The sequence below is a fragment of the Macrobrachium rosenbergii genome, chromosome 45 (assembly GCF_040412425.1).
Source record: "Macrobrachium rosenbergii isolate ZJJX-2024 chromosome 45, ASM4041242v1, whole genome shotgun sequence".
NCBI lineage: Eukaryota > Metazoa > Arthropoda > Malacostraca > Decapoda > Palaemonidae > Macrobrachium > Macrobrachium rosenbergii.
In genome coordinates this window covers 29,689,807-29,708,200 of record NC_089785.1, presented here as the reverse complement: position 1 = coordinate 29,708,200, position 18,394 = coordinate 29,689,807, and the positions used below count along the sequence as shown (strand labels likewise).

The 18,394-nt window shown below is 39.7% G+C and overlaps 1 protein-coding gene across 9 annotated transcripts in view; it reads right to left on the bottom strand.

Annotated features, from left to right (window-relative positions):
• Positions 1-18,394, bottom strand: part of LOC136829840 (tRNA (uracil-5-)-methyltransferase homolog A-like) — a 59,644-nt gene that overhangs the window by 1,657 nt on the left and 39,593 nt on the right. For 2 of the 9 annotated variants that reach the window (XM_067088827.1, XM_067088823.1), the window contains one exon: positions 5,904-7,159. The exons of 4 other annotated variants lie outside the window; for them this stretch is intronic. In XM_067088827.1, coding sequence (XP_066944928.1) covers positions 7,091-7,159 — 69 coding nt within the window. In that variant the 3' untranslated portion in view covers positions 5,904-7,090. Of the gene's footprint in view, positions 1-5,903; positions 7,160-18,394 lie in introns of those variants that run through there. 3 more of the 9 variants (XM_067088828.1, XM_067088822.1, XM_067088824.1) reach the window with 3 other exon arrangements.

The following is an 18,394-nucleotide window of genomic DNA, read 5'->3' as shown; positions in this document are numbered from 1 at the left end:
TACCTGTAATAATATCTACAATAATACCTATAATATCTCAAGTATATCAGTGCATGCATGAATTTCTGGCATTTTGTTCTTTGTCATTATTTACAAAATAAATACGTAACCTATGTTCATGACAGTTAAGTAATCAACAGCACTATATTGAAGATTTGAAAACCACACACACACACACCTGTAATTAACAACTCAGGCAATGAGGGGAATGAATATTTAACAGCCACAAATAATGTCACTGCATTAAGAAACATAATACTGGATAACAGACCACTACCTTAGTTCATTTTTATACAAAAATACCCCCACAGTATTTTAGCAATTCCTGTCAATGGTTTTCAAAGCCAGGATGCTCACTTTAATTACCAGCGCTTATAATCAACTTCAATTCTGGCTTCTAAAGCTGGGCTGACCTCCTCTTCGACCAATGGCTTTAATGGATTACATTACTGATTTACTTTATGGCAATGTTTTCAGGCCTCTCTTTCTCTCTCCAACTGGCCCTTCAAAACGGCACAACTAATCTTTGTCAGTGTAATAATGATTTAGAAGAATGTAGAAATTGTATGGGTTTTCCCTTCGTTAAGAATTGACACGGTGCCATCCACTATCTGGGATAGATCTTGACAAGAACATCAGTTCATTATACAGACACCACCCTACTTGCAAACGAGGCATGTTCCTGACAGCCGTTCGTATGTTGAATTGTTTGTAAGTTGGTCACTGTACTCTTCACGCCCGTTTAAGTACAGCGTGATATAAGGTCGATACAGCACTGTACGTTTATTCATCCTAAAACAATACACTGCACATACAGTACTGTGAAATTTTTTATCACACCGTGATTTATATACAATCATGAGGCTACAAATGTCGCTTAATATCAAATTCACACTACCTCGGAAAAATCTCCAGTGGAGAATTATCACCGAAGGGGAATTTATAAGTGACAAATGGATTGGTACTGCCGGGTCGCGATCCCTCGACACAGCACTTACCCAGCAACTCCAGTCGACATTACCACTGAGCTATCAAGAGAGGTAAGAAGAGGCACGCAAAACAAAATTTGAACCTGTGGGTGGCAAAGGGGACCGCTCTGAGCACAATTTTAATTTGCAATCCCATTTGTTTGTATCTGAATATTTGTAAGTCGAATGTTCGTAAGCAGGGTAGCGTCTATGCTTTAACCCTGGTTTTCCACAACTCAAGTTCGTAAACCTCTGCAGAAAAACCCAACACCATAATGTCGAAGATACATCCTGCCAAGATTAAATAGCCCTGCCATAAACAAATTGACAAGGAAATTTTTATCAGCAATAGAGCAGAGAGTTTGGTAATCCCCTTCTACAGTTTTCCAGGCTTAATGAAGACTTCCTGGTTACAGCAAAATACTGAAAACATGTTTCTGGTCATGCCAAATTACATAAAAGTCATGAAGAATAGTTGAAAGCGAAGGCATAAGGCCCTCCTCCTTGTAATATACCATGCAAGAACAAACTCTGGTCTGGAAATGAAGGCACAAGGGGCCACTGAAAATCTCAGCAACATCTTTTAGGGCCATGAAACAAAATTATTACAGTGAACCTCCCGTATTCGCAGGGGATGCGTACCGCACACCACCCCCTGTCCCGCAAATAGCTAAAATCTGCAAATACTTAAAACCCCTCTAAAAACACTTAGAGGTGCCCATTTTGATAGTTTTAACACGAGAAACGCTGTAAAAAATGCTTATACCCGAGTATTTTAATAGTTTTATCACAAAAAGTGCATTTATTCATGAAAATTATATGAAAATACAACAATTAGTGAATATTTCTCAGTGAAAAATACTGCGAATGGGCGAATTTCCCGCAAACAATGGGTAGATATGTTCCACAGAGAAACCTGCGAATGCGTGAGTCCACGAAATCGTGAGAACGCGAATACAGGGGAGGGTTACTGTATTAAGTAGATGAACTCTATTCGTATGGAACAAGCCCACCAAAGGGACCACTGACTTGAAATTCAGGCTTTCATGAATACGGTGTTCATCTGAAAGAAGTGACACGGAATTAGGAAATACAGAAAGAGGAGATTGATTACCAATAAGAAAAAATAAATAGATAAAAGAATATGCAAATGATCAAATACAAGGAGAACTGCTTTGGAGTAGTAACGCATTGCATTTTAGCTTAAACTTCCAAGGTTCCAATTGCACAAAATCCTCAGGGAGACTGTTCCACAGTTCAAAGGTGTGAGGTATAAAAGATTTCTGGAATCGAGAAGTTCGACAGCGAAGCAGCGAGGCAAAGCATTTACGACTGCACGTTGGTGCTGCTATTCCGCGAACCTGGTTGCTCTCGGGGATCAATGCAATTCTGCTACTGTAAACATGAACATTAAATTACCTAGGGACAAAAAATACAATTCAACTTGAACCATTCCTTATTGCATGGTGTCTTACGAATCTTGAATATTTTTTAGCCTTAAAGTACAGTTGTTGAAATACTGAAATGAAAAACTTACCTCTTCTTATCACTGCCAAAGCCCAGTTTACCATCTGTTCAACTCGACAATGCCAAGGTCACAGCCGAACGAAGACATTCACTTCGTACAATAATCTCAGCAAGGAACATTTCTAAATCAAAAACTGACCTACGGTTACATCTCCCGATAATTCTCAAACAATTTTTGAACCCTGCTCAGAGGTTACAAAACGACCTTTTCCTGAAAAAAACTGTATTTGTACAAAAATACAAAAATAAGATGACGCAACACTCTCACTCGCACCCACAACACAATCGAGCCACAAACTTAACAGGATCACAGTTGAATGCCTACATGAAGCATCAATTTCGCTTTTTTAAAATGTGGGAAATTGCACACTTCCATTCTAGAATATTTTATTAAATATACAATATTACCAATTAGGTCAAAACATGGAACACCAAACTATATATATACATGCACACAAATGTGTAGTGGCTAAAACAATGTCTTATAAAACTAGGGGCGGTACATGCCGTCAGTGCACCTCACAGATTGCACTGTAGGCATTATTCAAGGTTCTTTGCAGCGCCGTTTCAGCCCCTAGATGCAACCCCTTTCATTCCTTTTACTGTACCTCCATTCATATTCTCTTCCTTCCACCCTCTCCTAACAATTGTTTCACGGTGCAACCACAAGACCTTTTTACTCTCAACTTCCCTTTCAGCGCTGAATGACCTCACAGGTCCCAACGCTTGGCCTCTGGCTTACATCTTGCATTCCAATTCCATGTAGTGTTACATCTTTATAGCCTCAACTGACTGAATTCTGCTAAAGCTCACCGAAAGAGCAAGAATTTATTTTCTGAAAGGACTTCATTTCAACGACAAATCACGACACTGAAAACGATGGCTGTGGTATCAAATCTCCACCATTACAGAATCCTGCTGAGCCTCAATTAAAGAGATACGAGGTCTCCTTTTATGCACCTGGATCAAATCACGCTCCACCACTGATGTGCAATTGAAATGAAGTTCTTACAGATTTTCAGCATGCAATTAGTTACGAAGAACGCTTTCATTTCACTGTTGAAGTTAAGTATACTTTAGTTTAACCAGACCACTGAGGACCTGATTAACAGCTCTCCTAAGGCTGGCCCGAAGGATTAGATTTATTTTACGCGGCTAAGAACCAACTGGTTACCTAGCAACGGGACCTACAGCTTATTGTGGAATCCAAACCACATTATGATGAGAAATGAATTCTATCACCAGAAATAAATTCCTCTGACTCTTCACTGGCCGGTCGGAGAGTCGAACGCTAGGCCAACAGCGTGCTAGCCGAGTGCTCTACCCACCCCTCCAATGAAGAACTATATCACTGTAGAAAGATATTAAGTTTTCTCAAGGTAGAAGTTGGCTGCAGGACTACTGTACTTCCTAACGCTTTTACGCAGCTCAGGAATATTAAAAAGAAAAAGACGAGAAATTACAGGAATCATGGGTAACGAAAACTCCCAAAGTCTGGCAAAAAAGGGGAAAGAAACAGCCTCTGAAAACGCTGCTGGCGAATGAAAGAAAATTAGAGGGTCTGGCAGGCGTTGCAAATAGGATGCCTTCATCCCCAAAAAATCTTTTGACTTATGACACTTGCAATAAGTGCAAAAAGTGAACCTACAGACGGATCATAACAAACATAAGGCGTATTCTAAGCTCAAAGATGAGACAAATTAAAAACAACCTCTACATCATAACCTGCAAGCATGGAAATGAAACAACATTTCCCTAAGACCTCTCACGTAAACCTAAGTTGAATCGGGCTCGGTCGATCAGAACTAAGAGTCTGCTGGATAACCTCACCGTTATAAAACTCCCATTTAAATATGTTCTCAAGATCTGAAAGACTTCACAGAAGAGAAGTGTGAGATGGACTCCAGAGTGGCTAAGGAATGGCTGAAAGGCAAAGAACTTTAGTAATCAGAATACAGAATTTAGGCCAAAGGCCAAATGCTGGGATCTATGAGGTCATTCAGTAAAAAGGTCGAAAGGTGCAACAAACAGGAGGGAAGCCTCGCAGGCGCAGTATGACACGATTGTCAGAAGAGGGTGGAAAGTAAGATCTGAGAAAGAGAATACGGATGGAGGCGCTGTAAAAGGGGTTTAACGAGGACAGGACCAACTGAGAAGGGGAGAGTGAACACGAGAATGGGTCGCTGAAAAACTTCTCTTGGGAGATGACTGACTTCTGGGGAACAAAAACACACGTGAGAAAGAAAGGAAAAAGAAAACAAAAACTTGAATGGCCTTAGAAAGGGCAAGCAAAGTGCCTGTTGTCTGCGAATTCATCACTGAATAATGTTGGAACACTAACTGAGCCAGTGACTCTCTGATCTTCAAATATCCGAGACTCCTAGAGACCCTATGAGAAAGAATAAACCTGTACTGTAATGTAATTTAGGCCAAGGGCCCCAATGCTGAAACAGATATTGAGGGTAAAAATGTTTGCGAGGTGTAACGGGGAAAAATCCTCGCAGATGCACTAAGAATCAAGTGTTAGGAGAGGGTGGAATGATGGGTGGAATGATGGAAGAAAGAGAATATTAACAGAGGTACAGTAAAAGGAATGAAAGGGGTTGCAGCTAGGGGCTGAAGGGATGCTGCAAAGAACCTTACGTAATGCCTACAGCGCACCGCATGAGATGCACTGATGGCATTATCCCCTAATCTACCATCAGCCAGCAATTGTCAGGCAGTGTCCCAAAACTGAACTGTGAGACTTATATTACAAGATTGCTCAAAGAACCTGCATCAATAACGTAACATCATCATCCGTATCAATTTCAACTTCTACGAGTAGATGATACAAGAGAGACCTGTCACATCAAAAAGACATATTTCGAAGTTTTGGTCTTCGCAACTTTCATTTTTCAATCTAATAGTTGGTGCGTACATGCTATTCGCTGCACTTTATGCCGTGAGGCTGTTCAAATAATAGTCCCTCTAGAAAAAAATTTAAAAAAAAGCAGATGTGCTTCTTGATCTGAACCACACGTGTTTTCGGTTAACAGATATTCCGTTTCTCTACGTCTGACACTGGAACACCACAAGCATCTAAATTTCCACTGCGCATCTTACCGTGCATGGCAGTAGCCCCATCACTAAGTATTTATGCTTGGGGTTTCGAGCCTCCTACGAAAATTTCCTGTGGGAGAATAAACCCTATAAAAACAGTGAGGGCATATCCTTGCAATAAGAATTATTTACCTCCTTTGACTCCATGATGAATGTGGTTCTTTTGGGGGTTAGCACTGTCAGTAAACTTCACATGATGCACTGTAGGCATTACTTAAGGGTCTTTGCAGCGGCCCTTCGGGCCCTAGCAGCTACAACCCCTTTCATTCCTTTTACTGTACCTCCTTTCATATTCTCTTTCTTCCATTTTACTTGCCTCCCTCTCCTAACAGTTGCTGCATAGTGCAACTGCTTTGAGGTTTTCCTCTGCCGTTACATCTTTCAAACCTTCTTACTCTCAATTTCCCTTTCGGCGCTGAATGACCTCATAGGTCCCAGCGATTGGTCTTTCACCTAAATTCTATATTCTATCTATCAATCTTCTTCCTCTACCCACTTGGCATTTATATGGGTCAAATGGTCAAATTGTATTCCTATATGGTGTCCAATCTACTGTCATCTTAGACCTTGGTGTTTTCAAAATCAACAAGCTCATGCCTCTGTAGCAACGCTCTCGAGAACAAACGGCTGTACACACCGTATCCATTGCATCTTAGTTGCAAACACATCATATCCCTTGCATCTTAGTTGCAAAAGGATATTAAAACAGCATGAGGGTTTAATTTCTACATACAAACAAAGCATCCACAAACATACACACATACACGATTCAAGGCCACTAGGTTCTGACACACAGGCAAAATGACTTTCTCCAACCCAAACGCTGACTAAATGAAATACTTCACTACACATGACTGATGTTATTGACATAAAAAAAATTATAAAAACAGGCGTTTTTCCCATGTCAATTCATCCAGAGGTACAGAGTAGTTCCCAAACTATCTGTCACTCAAAGCACAAGAGTCTTCCATTACAAATCTGTTAGAATGTAGTCTGGTTACAATCGGAAACTGTTGAGGCCCACTTCAAACATTTCACTGCAAAGATGTGCACTGAGGAGCGCCATTGTTCAATATTATGGGTCTGACAGTATAACTCTGACACTAAAAGTACCTATGATATGGGCAACTCTAAGCCGCATCCCTACACAAGTGTCAGGTTTGGTAATCTGGGATGTTTTCCTAAGTTCTGGTAACGTACTGTACTTAGCTCAAACCTAAATAAGGGATCATCACTCTTATTTTACAAATGTTTCAAACTTTCACAGATGCCTCCTTACAGCTACATTTATATCTTGAAAAGGCACAACACACTGACAGCATACTGTCGCACTTCGGAAAGCCACCCATCCAGCAGCTCTTCAAGAACGTACAGCGCGAGACGAGAAAGCCGTCACGCGAACGTCAGAGAACGTCACACATTTTTGTGGCTCCGTGGCTCTTGCGTCAGGCACGAAGACATCGGAGGGACGTTCTCGGCGTCAGTTCCTATCACTAAGACGTCTTCAGCTTCTTCTGAAGGTTCTCTTCCTCGACCACCCTCTTGTTCTTTGCTTGTTGCTGCTGTAGGATAGACAAACCGTTTCTCATTCATCTGAAAGTCTCTGCTAAGTTCAAGAAAGTCATTACAATCACCAACACCCTACACAGGCCGATCTGGCAACTTGATATCACACTATGGGATTCAAAATTAGCATTATGGACAATTGACTTGATAACACTGACTGACCTATATATCTGAGCGGAGCTCTGACTGAGATCGTGTGATACATGAACCTGGCTGCTGCTAACTTTTATTACTGACCTTTCTTTCTCTTTGGTCACGTTTCAACCTACCGTAGTTTTTTTAAAAGGTGAGGAAATAGATAATGTCTAGCATACAAAAATGGTGGCGGCCTCGCAACTTACGCTACAGTCGTTAATTCAAGTTATTTCTTTCATTGACATCCTAAAAGGTTGCTGTGAGCAGAAATGTCAAAAACGAGCTCTCTGAATTGGCAATCCCAATGAATAAAAAACAACTACACCAGTTGCCACTTTTTATCTTTAGAATAATACATGGTTTCAAGGATTTCAAACTTACATTTCTGAGATTCGCTGTACCCTTTTTCTGGTATTACAACTGGTATTCATTGTGATGAACGAAGAAGGAGCTGTCAATGTTATTTTGTACCTCCTTCCTCATTAACTTTAACTTTACCTAAGGTAACACCTTACAAGTAACTGTTTTTAAAGGAATTACGGTGGCAACAAGTTACGAATCCCCAACACATAGTTGTAATTACAAAATACAGACACCATCCTACCTACAAACAAGCTACAGTCCAGGCAGCCGTTTGTACGATGAATTGTTTGTGAGTTGGTTGCTGTACTCTTCATGACTATTTAAGTACAGTACGATATAAAATCAATATAGTACTGTACATTTTTTCATCATAAAACATAATACTGAGTACATACAGTACTGTATGTACAGGACACGCGCGCAAACCAAAATCTAACTTACGGGTGGCACGAACGCAATTTTAATTTACAATCCCGTTTGTCCGTCTCTCTGAACGTTTGTCAAGCTGAATGTTCCTAAGTAGGGTGGTGTCTGTACTGTGGCATAAAAGTCGTTTACGCGTCACGTTAGGAATCTACGGGAGAAACTGCCAAGGATCAAAATACCCAGCAAAGATCATCCGAAAGAGACGATAATAACTATATTTCTTAAATAATGCTGCATCGAATTTACCATACTCTACTCCACTACCGTTTTCAACCCCTTGTTCGCTCAGGGGCCTCTGTTACGCTCTTCGACAACCCTCGCGGTCCCTGTTAGCCTAGGCTTGTTTCTGCTGTTACTGAATATTTGCTTTGTACTGTAGAGTAGTGGAAGGGAAAAGGAGAGAAATAAATGACGATGGAATAAAAAATGAGACAGAATAAATGACAATGTGCAGAGTAACAGAAGGGGAAAATGAGACAATAAATGACAATAATGTAGAGTAATGGAAGGGGAAAATGAGAGAGAATAAATGACAATACTGCAGAGTAATGGAAGGGGAAAACAAGATAGAATAAATGACACTACTCTAGAGTAATGGAAGGGGAAAACGAGACACAATAAATGATGATACTGTAAGGGGAAAATGAGACAAAATAAATGACATAAACAGAAGGGGAAAATGGAAGGGGACAATACTGAGAATGGAAGGGGAAAATGAGACAAAATAAATGACAATACTGTAGAGTAACGGAAGGGGAAAATGAGACAGAGTAAATGACAATACTGCAGAGTTATGGAAGGGGAAAATGAGACACAACAAATGATGATACTGTAGAGTTACGGAAGGGGAACACGAGACAGAATAAATGAACAAGAGGACAAGGGGAAAACATGATAGAATAAATGACACTACTCTAGAGTAACGGAAGGGGAAAAGGAGACGGAATAAATGACACTACTGTAGAGTAATGTAAGGGGAAAACGAGACAATAAATGACAATACTGTAGAAATGGAAAAAAAAGAGACAGAATAAACTTGGAAGGGGAAACAAAATTCCAACCTACAGACAGAATAAAGAACAGTGACTTAATGGAAGGGGAAAGCGAGTCAGAACAAAGAGTAACGGAAGGGGAAATTAGAAAGAACAAGGGACAATACTGTTTGAATGTCTATGATTTCAGTGGGACCTCAACTGAACAGACATATTTGGGGACCTTTCTCTCTTTCTGGTGAGTGACAAAGTCAAGCAGCAAAGACCCTATGCTGTAACCTGCACTTGAACACACTCCAGTTACCTTACGGCTGACGGCAACGACGCAGAGCTCCTAGCCTCGCTAACCTGTACCTTGCACTCGACAGCCAATTCAGGAGATTTATTTCAAATTGCACAAAATCCAAAATGGTAGGCAGGGAAAAATAAGTATAATAATGGAGACGATAAGTGCAGAAGTCTGTTAAGCTCAGCTGTTACTTTCGCTACTCTGTGGAAAGTGGATTACAGAGGAGAACCTTTGGTTCATTCAACACAATTTTGCAAGGCCTCTGGTAATGTGTCGTCAGTACTTGTCCTATGGCCACAACTATGAACAAACCTCACTTGCATTAAAGACACTGCTATTGTCGAGAAATTCACAATCTTCTGACAAACAGTTTGCGTAATAAAAACACTTGAATGGTGTTCCTCATCAGCGTTCACGTTAAAACTCTGATGGGGAAAACCGTTCATGTGTTCGGAGGTCTTTGCTTTCGTATTTTACATGAAACAGAATAGAATATACAATTTCGCTGGGACCTACGAAGCCATTCAGCGCTGAAACAGAAATCGACATTAAAAAGGTCTGAACGGTGTAACGGGAGGAAAACCTCGCAGTTGCACTATGAATCAATGGTTAGAAGAGGGTGGAAAGTAAGATGGAAGAAAAAGAATATGAAAGGAGGTACAGTAAAAGGACTGAAAGGGGTTGCAGGTTGGGGCCGAACCTCAAATAATGCCTGCAGTGCACCTCATGAGGTCCACTGATGGCACTTCTTCCCTACAGGGGTACTTTACATAGTAATATAAGTTTACTATATACTTGCAGACTTCTATTGCACAATCCTGCTATTGTTATTAAAGGCTAATTATTAATTTAATCAATGAAGACAACTGTTATAAAAAAAGAAAGAGCAGTGACGCGAGTAACTTTTCTAAATACTTAAGAAAAATACAAAACAGCAGCAACAGGACTAAAGGTACAGTGTGTCACTGACTTATGGTGGATTCGATCGTATGAAGCTTTTTCAGTGTCGTTATTGGCATTTTACAGCGCCGTAAACGATGTTGCATCAAGTTATGGTGCTGTTAATGGCACTACGGTAAACCCCTGTATTTGCGAGGGATGTGTACCGCGAATAGCTAAAATCAGCGAATACTTAAAACCTCTCTAAAAACACTTAGAACTGCCTATTTTGATAAACACAAAAAAAATCTGAAACTGTTTATACCTGAGTATTTTAATAGTTTTATCACAAAAAGTGCATTAAGTCATGAAAATATGAAAATACAGTAATTTTTGAATGTTTCTCAGTGAAAAATACCGCGTATGGGCGAATTTTCCGCAAATAATGTTTATATACGTTCCTCAGAGAAATCCACGATTAGTGGGGTTTATTTTACTTTAATGGCAAGAGCATTGTAACTCGATGCAACATCAAGTTACGACGCCGTAAGTGCCGTTAAAGGCGAAACTCTAACTTGTGGCGGAAATCAACTTACAGCACTGGAACCGATCCCCCGGCCCCCGTAAGTCGAGGACCTACTGTACAAACAGCAGTAACAAAGAGCTTGCCAGGACTTCCACTTAAATAAGTTACAAAGTTCAAACAAGTCGGCTAATTGTATCGTCAGCAAATTATTATTATTATTATTGTTATTCAGATGACGAGGGGGGCACTGACTTGAAATTCAAGAAGCTTTCAAAGAATATTAAGGTGTTCATTAGGAAGAAGTAACAGAAGGTAATAGGAAATACAGAAATAAGAGGTCTCGCTTATTAACCCTTAATGGACAGATCTCCTCAACAGAGGATCTAAAACAGGCTTTGGGTGGTGGACGGGCTCCCTCTTAGGAGTATTAATACTACGCGCCATATGATTTGGCTGTACTGAGCGGGAAAGAGTTTCCAATACTTCAATGGCTCATAAATGAATTGTAGCAACTAAAGAACTCAGCTCAGCTCAGTCGTGGGAGTCTCATGGAATTCAGTATTGTTCTTGACTTGGAGGGGGAAGGTCTTGTTCCTTTCTCTCCCATGACGTCTTTTTACTTATTTGCTCATAAATATACCCAGGGATTGCTGCTGGCTTTAGTTCTTATCTTTTACAATATGATGTCAGTTATAATCGTAATTTTGCAAAGAAATATTAGAAAAAACATGTCTAAATTAAAAAGTAACTGCATTTCCCGATCTCAGTAAATTTACGCAAATATTTTACAACAAATATGCTCAAAATTTGTTACTGATTATATTTCTTATCTCTTATGATATTGTGTGAGTTGTAATTATAATTTTACAAATAAAATAAATTTGAAAAAAAACATGTATAACTTGGTAAAATTTACAACCTAAAAGTTCAACCAGTCTGGGGGTGCATGATATGTAATTAGCCCGTCCATTAAGGGTTAAAAGAAAAATAAATTAATAAATTAACAAAAAGATCAAAATGTTATCAACACTGTAACGTGTATGCTCTGAAAATGCGGAAAATGAACGAAAACCACACACAGTAAAGCCCCCGTATTCGCGGGGGATGCGTACTGTAGCCCCCTGCGAACAGCTAAAATCTGCGAATACTTAAAACCCCTCTGAAAACACTTAGAACTGCATATTTTGATAGTTTAAACACAAAAAACCCTCTAAAAATGCTTATACCCAAGTATTTTAATAGTTTCATCACAAAAAGTGTATTTAGCCATGAAAATATGAAAACACAGTAATTAGTGAATGTTTTTCAGTGAAAAATACTGCGAATGGGCGAATTTTCTGCAAATAATGTGTATATACGGTCCACAGAGAAATCTGAGAATACGGGGCGCTTACCATAATTCAAACTAGAGTGGCTTTGACTTTCTACAACCACAATCTGAAGATGTATATTAACCCTGGCTTCTTCCTTACTAGCTCAACTATACTCTGCATATTCTACAGTACTGTGAGAATTGAAGGTTAATTTTAATACATTATTTATTTAATTTATGAATTTTTTTCTTTTTTTATAATTGAGATCTCTTACTTCTTTCTAAAGAATCATAATATTCTTTGGAAGCTTCTTGACTTTCAAGTCAGTGGCCCCTGTGGTGGGCTTGTTCCATATGGGTAGAGTTCTTCATCTTCTGAGTAAGGTTCTTCATCTTCTGAATAATAACAACAACGAATTAGCTCCGTTTGCGAGCCATGCCGAACTTAAAAGTTGTTCTAATGGGAAACGGACTGATGAAAAAAGGAGCTACTATTTAAAGATTAGACTGAGCTGAATATCTCTGTAAAAGTAACCAATTTGGGATGAACAAGTGAACTTTCTAATGGCGATCATCTTGATTTGTTCGACGACAGTAACAGACGTGGTCCACACCTCTCTCCGACTGCCTATCTCGGGCCAAGAACAGACTATTTAACTGGCCATTTCTGTCATTTGGGAGCCACAAACCCCTTTTTATGTCACAGATAGTCAGTCAAGACTCCAAGAAAAACTCCATCTTAATCAGACACAAGGGATTGGTGCGTCACTGACTTACAGCAGATTCGACCTTACAGCGCTTTTCCAGCGCCATTAACAGCATTTTACAGCACTGTAACTTGATGTTGCATCAAGTTACGGCATTAAGTTAATGGCGGCGTAACTTGGTGCAATAACAAGTTACGGCGGTGTAAGTGCCATTAAAGGTGAAACACCGACTTAAGGCGGAAATCAACTTATAGAGCGGCCCTGGAACTGAAACCCCCCGCCCCTCCCATTACAATGTTTTGGGAAATTTTCTAAATCTCCCAAAGTTGACTTCAAATGATTAAATTAATCTTCACTGTCAATAGTTTTGCCCATGAGTGAGAAATGAAACTAATAAAATCGACTCTGCGAGATCTCTCAAACAGAGAAACAAACCCACCGAGATTGAAAAGGGGAATCGAACAGATTCCCCAAAGCTCTCTCCTGTAGAGACTGATTTTTAAATATATTTGTACAGTAGGTTCTTGACTTACAGCAGGGGATATGTTCCAGCGCTGCACCGTAAGTTGATTTCTGCCGTAGTTGGTGTTTCAACATTATCAGCACAACATTAAGTCACACACCGTAAGCCCCGTTAATTTTATGCCCATTCTTGCCATTAGTGCTGCTTACAGTGCCATAGCTCGATGCAACATCAAGTTACGGCGCCGTAAAATGCCGTTAATGGCACTGAAAATAGGCCATAAGATTGAATCCGCTGTAAGTCGGTGTTGCCATGTCAGTGACGCACTGTACCCCAACATAACTGTGGATTTGTTTCTCACGTTATGGTGCTGTAAAATGCCGTTAATGGCACCGAAAAAGCACCATAAGATTGAATCCGCTGTAAGTCGGTGTTGTCATGTCAGTGACGCACTGTACCCATACACAGCGGTGGATTTGTTTCTCCATTTCAATGATAAAGGGAATCAAACGGATTCCTGAAAGCTCTCTGCATAGACTGATTTTTCTAGATACGTACCCATACATAACTGTCGATTTCTTTCTTCATTTCAAGACCCCTGCTACTACAAGTATTTTTTAATTGATCTCCTGAACGTCCAAGCACAGGCCGCACTGTGGGGTCTGTTAATTCTCGATCATCTTCCAGAACGCGAAAAAGACTGTAGTTTAGCCTGGTTAATGTTAGAACATTTTACTCCCACAATTTGTATTTTTCCAAAACATACGAACCTACGCTTTCTTATACGGAGTGTTCACTCACATAGTTCTGGGTTAAATTTAAGGGCTTAATATACTAATGTAATGGTTATTATACCATCTCGACATATCTTCAACAAATTAGATAGAAATTTGTATTTTTCCAAACATACGATCGTACGCTTTTAATGAACTGAGTATTTGCTAGCATAACGCAGCTTTAATTTAAGAGCTTGATATACTATTGGTAAGTAAATTATAAAGTATTGTATATTTGCCATCCAATTTGCGGTTTTTTCAAGTTTCAAAGGTCGAAGCTGATCTGTTACCATAATGTTTGCGGAACATGAAGAAAGACAAAACTATCTATTGACAGCACGGTAATCAGGACGAAAACATTACCTATACGTGAATCTTTGTAGATTGAGAAGACTTTTTTCAGAATAAGTGTTTGGCTGAGCACCGATCAACAAGAATTGTCGTTAACATGAAAACCATAATAATTATGGTCATAAACGGCATTTATGATATTGTAAGCGAAGATGAACAGCTTAACAGTGCTGATAAACCACTTACTGGTGCCGATAAACCGCTTACCAGCACTGAAAATCTAGTTAACGATGTTGTTAGCCAAGTGTCATAAAACCGAATGCTGTTAACCACTGCCACCGGTAAGCGGGACTGCCAGTACTGTATATTATACAACAACTACACGTATATACAGTATAACTCAAAGAACAGAAAACTTAATTCTGAGGTAATCTTCCCAATCCTGAGCTACAGAAAAGGTACACCTTATGTATCTACTGAAAATCCTGCAAAATAGAGAAATGAATACATTCACCTCTTTTGTGTTTAAAGCTGTACAAATATGCATATTCCAAATCTTACATGCATACAAATGAGATAGCCCTTTCATTATTATTATTACTATTATTCAGAAGATGAAGAACCCTATTCATATGGAACAAGCCCACCAAAGGGGCCACTGACTTGAAATTCGAGCTTCCAAAGAATATTATGGTGTTCACTTAAAAGAAGTAACAGAATGTAACAGAAAATACCGAAAGAAGAGATCAGTTATTAGAAAAGAAAAAAATTAATTAAATTCATAAATAAATAGGTAAAAACTTCATTCAGTTATTAAATACAATGAGAATTTTTTTATGTAGTACAGTGGGGCCCCTGTATTCGCAGGGGTTAGGTACCAGTACCACCTGCAAATACAGTACTGAAAATCCGTGATATATTGGAACCCCTCTGAAAACGCTTATAACTACTTATTTCCATGTTATTTTTGTGACTAAATACATTTTTTATGATAAAAAATGTATCTGGTCACAAAAATAACATGAAAATACAGTAACCAGTGAATATTTTTCGACGAAAAAACCTGCGAATTACCGAATTTTCCACGATTTATTGAAAAATGCGTTCCACACAAAATTCCACTGTCCACTGTCAATATGTTGCATCTTCGCTTGAACTTGTGAAGTTCCAACTGCACAACCTCAGGAAGACTGTTCCACATAAACGATTTTTGTTGCAACAACTTCCAACATCAGGCGAGAGTGGAGGCTGATGATTCTCGAGTTTCATTTCCGTAAAGGAGCAAATCTCCACTGCCCTTTCATTCCCAAATGTCGAATCGCTTGTGAACTCTCGTCAGCTTTGAAAAATCATCCACACTCTTTTTCATGTGACCAAAAAAATACTTCAATCTCTCTTCTGATAAAAAATTACTTCAATCTCATAAGTACTTTTATCCTGAGGTAAATGAAACCAGGGTTACAGAGGACATACTTTTGCCTTCCACCCCAAACAAGCCATCATGTCTTTTGACTTGCTGGTTTTAGACTGAAACACAAGGGGCCCTCTTTTACGGCAGAAGAGCCCTACTTGCCGAAAATACTTCAATCTCTTTTGCAACGGATTTGAAAAAGAAAACATTTCATATATTCAGAATTCAAATACTGTACACTCCCCAGTCACTCATATTCACATAATTCATAATTTTCGAAAAGACTCCATAGAAATCAGACATAATCTTTATGAAGTCATCTTTGCGATAAAAATACTTCAATCTCTTTCAAGAATTTTCCAGTCAACCATTTTTATTTACCATGGCCCACCATTTCTTATCGAAGACACTGTAATCTGCACATTACTGACTGACAGTACTACAGTATCTGCTTGACAGGACCACAGCTGAAAGCAGAATGCTCACACCATGTGACACCACTTTCTCTTCAACTATAAAAAAAAAATACTTCAATCCCTTTGTCAGATCTTGGAAAGTATACAATGCAGTCTGCTTAGACCCCAGAAAGGCCAAGGCCTCAGACTACACAAGTTTCTTACAAGGCAATCAAATTACAAAGTCTAAAATCATCAAGCAATGATGCACAAGTATACCATATTTCAGACAGTGCCAACAGTTTTGACCAAAGGATAAAAAAGGCTGCTGAGAATATTTAGAATATATAGAATTTAGGCCATTGGCCAAGCGTGGGACCTATGAGATCCTTCAGTGCTGAAAAGGGAACTGACTTTCAGTTAAGAGGGTTTGAAAGGTGTAACAGGAGGAAAACCTTACAGTTGCACTAGGAATCAGTTGTTAGAGAGGGTGGAAGGTCAGATGGAAGAGAGAGTATGAATGTAAGTAAGCTAAAAGGAATGAAAGAGGTTGCAGCTAGGGGACGAAAGGACACTGCACCGAGTTACGTTCCAGACGGCCGATTGTATGCTGAATTGTTTGTAAGTTGGTTCAAGCCTATTTAATTACAGTAAGATATAAAGTCAGTATAGTACTGTATGTTTTTTCATCCTAAAACACAATTCACTATACACACAGTACTGTATGTATAGAATAGGCATGCGAAACAAACTCTGAACTTGCAGGTGGCCGAGGGGAGCGCTCTGAACACAGTTTTAATTTGCGATTCCATTCGTTTGTACCTCTGTACATTTGTAAGCTGAATGTTCGTAAATTGAGTGGTGTCTCTACTTTCTTTATGTTCTACTTTGGTGCACTGAACTTCACCTACAAGTTTGTAACTTCCAGCCCAAGGAAAATGGGACTAGGCAGGCAGATGCGGCAAACGGTGTGTTGTTTTCTAACAACAGATTTAACACTACCCTGTTTGCTAGGTTTAACTTTGCTGCACCTAAAATATAGAACAGTTTACTTAATGCAGTTGCGGAATCTTTTGATCCCCAAGTGTTTAAGCGAGGAGCAAATTCATTCATGCTCTCTGCTGCTGCTGACGTCTCCTAAACTCAGGTGCATTGATTTTACCCGCTGGTTCCTCATATTTATTACTTGATTACCTTTTTCTATAACTTGTCTCTCTCTCTCTGCAGGTTGATTTCCCCTCTGAAGCCCACTTGGGTTTATTATAGTCTATTGGCTCTTAGCATAAGGATTTTCAGATGCAGATTTCATGAAGGAAAGTAATGGCTCTGAGAGATTTACCTGATACAGGCAGCACCAGTTATCAGTGGGGGTTCCATTCACAGCAGCGTGACGATAACCAAAAATCAGCGATAATAGCACTAATAACCCGCTTATCGGCACTAATAACCGGAGATTGGCGCCACTGTTAAGTGGGGATCAGCGCCGAAAATCCAGTTATCATCAACGCTGGACAAGGGCTGTAAAACTGGATTGCCGATAACCGGGGACTGCCTATACTGATCCTACCAGGCCATTGTTTACACTTTTCGGACTCTCCCGGGTCCCAGTTATTCGAAACAATGATGTCTGCTCTGACTTCACAACCAAATACAAGGTGCCTGACTGATTTACAATTGTACCATGTGTTGGGCATGCCAAAACGACCAGTGGCACTGCATTTTGTGCCATCTTGCAGGGCAAACCCAGAAACCTGTCTACACCATGTTTAAAGATGTATACTGGTTCATTTGTGAATCTAGAATTTAGGCCAAAAGCCAAGTGCTGGACCATTTGAGGTCATTCAGTGCTGAAATGGATATTGACAGTACAAAGGTGTGAAAGGTGTAACAAGTGGAAAACCTTGCAGCTGCACTATGAATCAATTGTTAGGAGATGGTGGAGAGTAAGATGGGAAAAAGAGAATATGAAAGGAGGTACAGGCAAAGGAATGAAATGGGCTGCAGCTGGGTGCACAGAAGGAAGTAACCCCCCCCGGAGAATAACCTGCTATAAGGTGGAGGAATGGATGAAGGAAATTGCAAAATGCAGCACAACTGGGACGTAAAAGGACGACATTAGAGACCTCTGGTACTCTGAAACCAAGCAGTGCAAGGTATATCACGCACACAGAAAAGACCACTGTCAGGTTTTCTGACCGTTTGTTTTGTTTTTAAACTACCTTGTTTTAATCGTTTACCTGCCCTCCGGTATTGTGTAGGGAGGAGA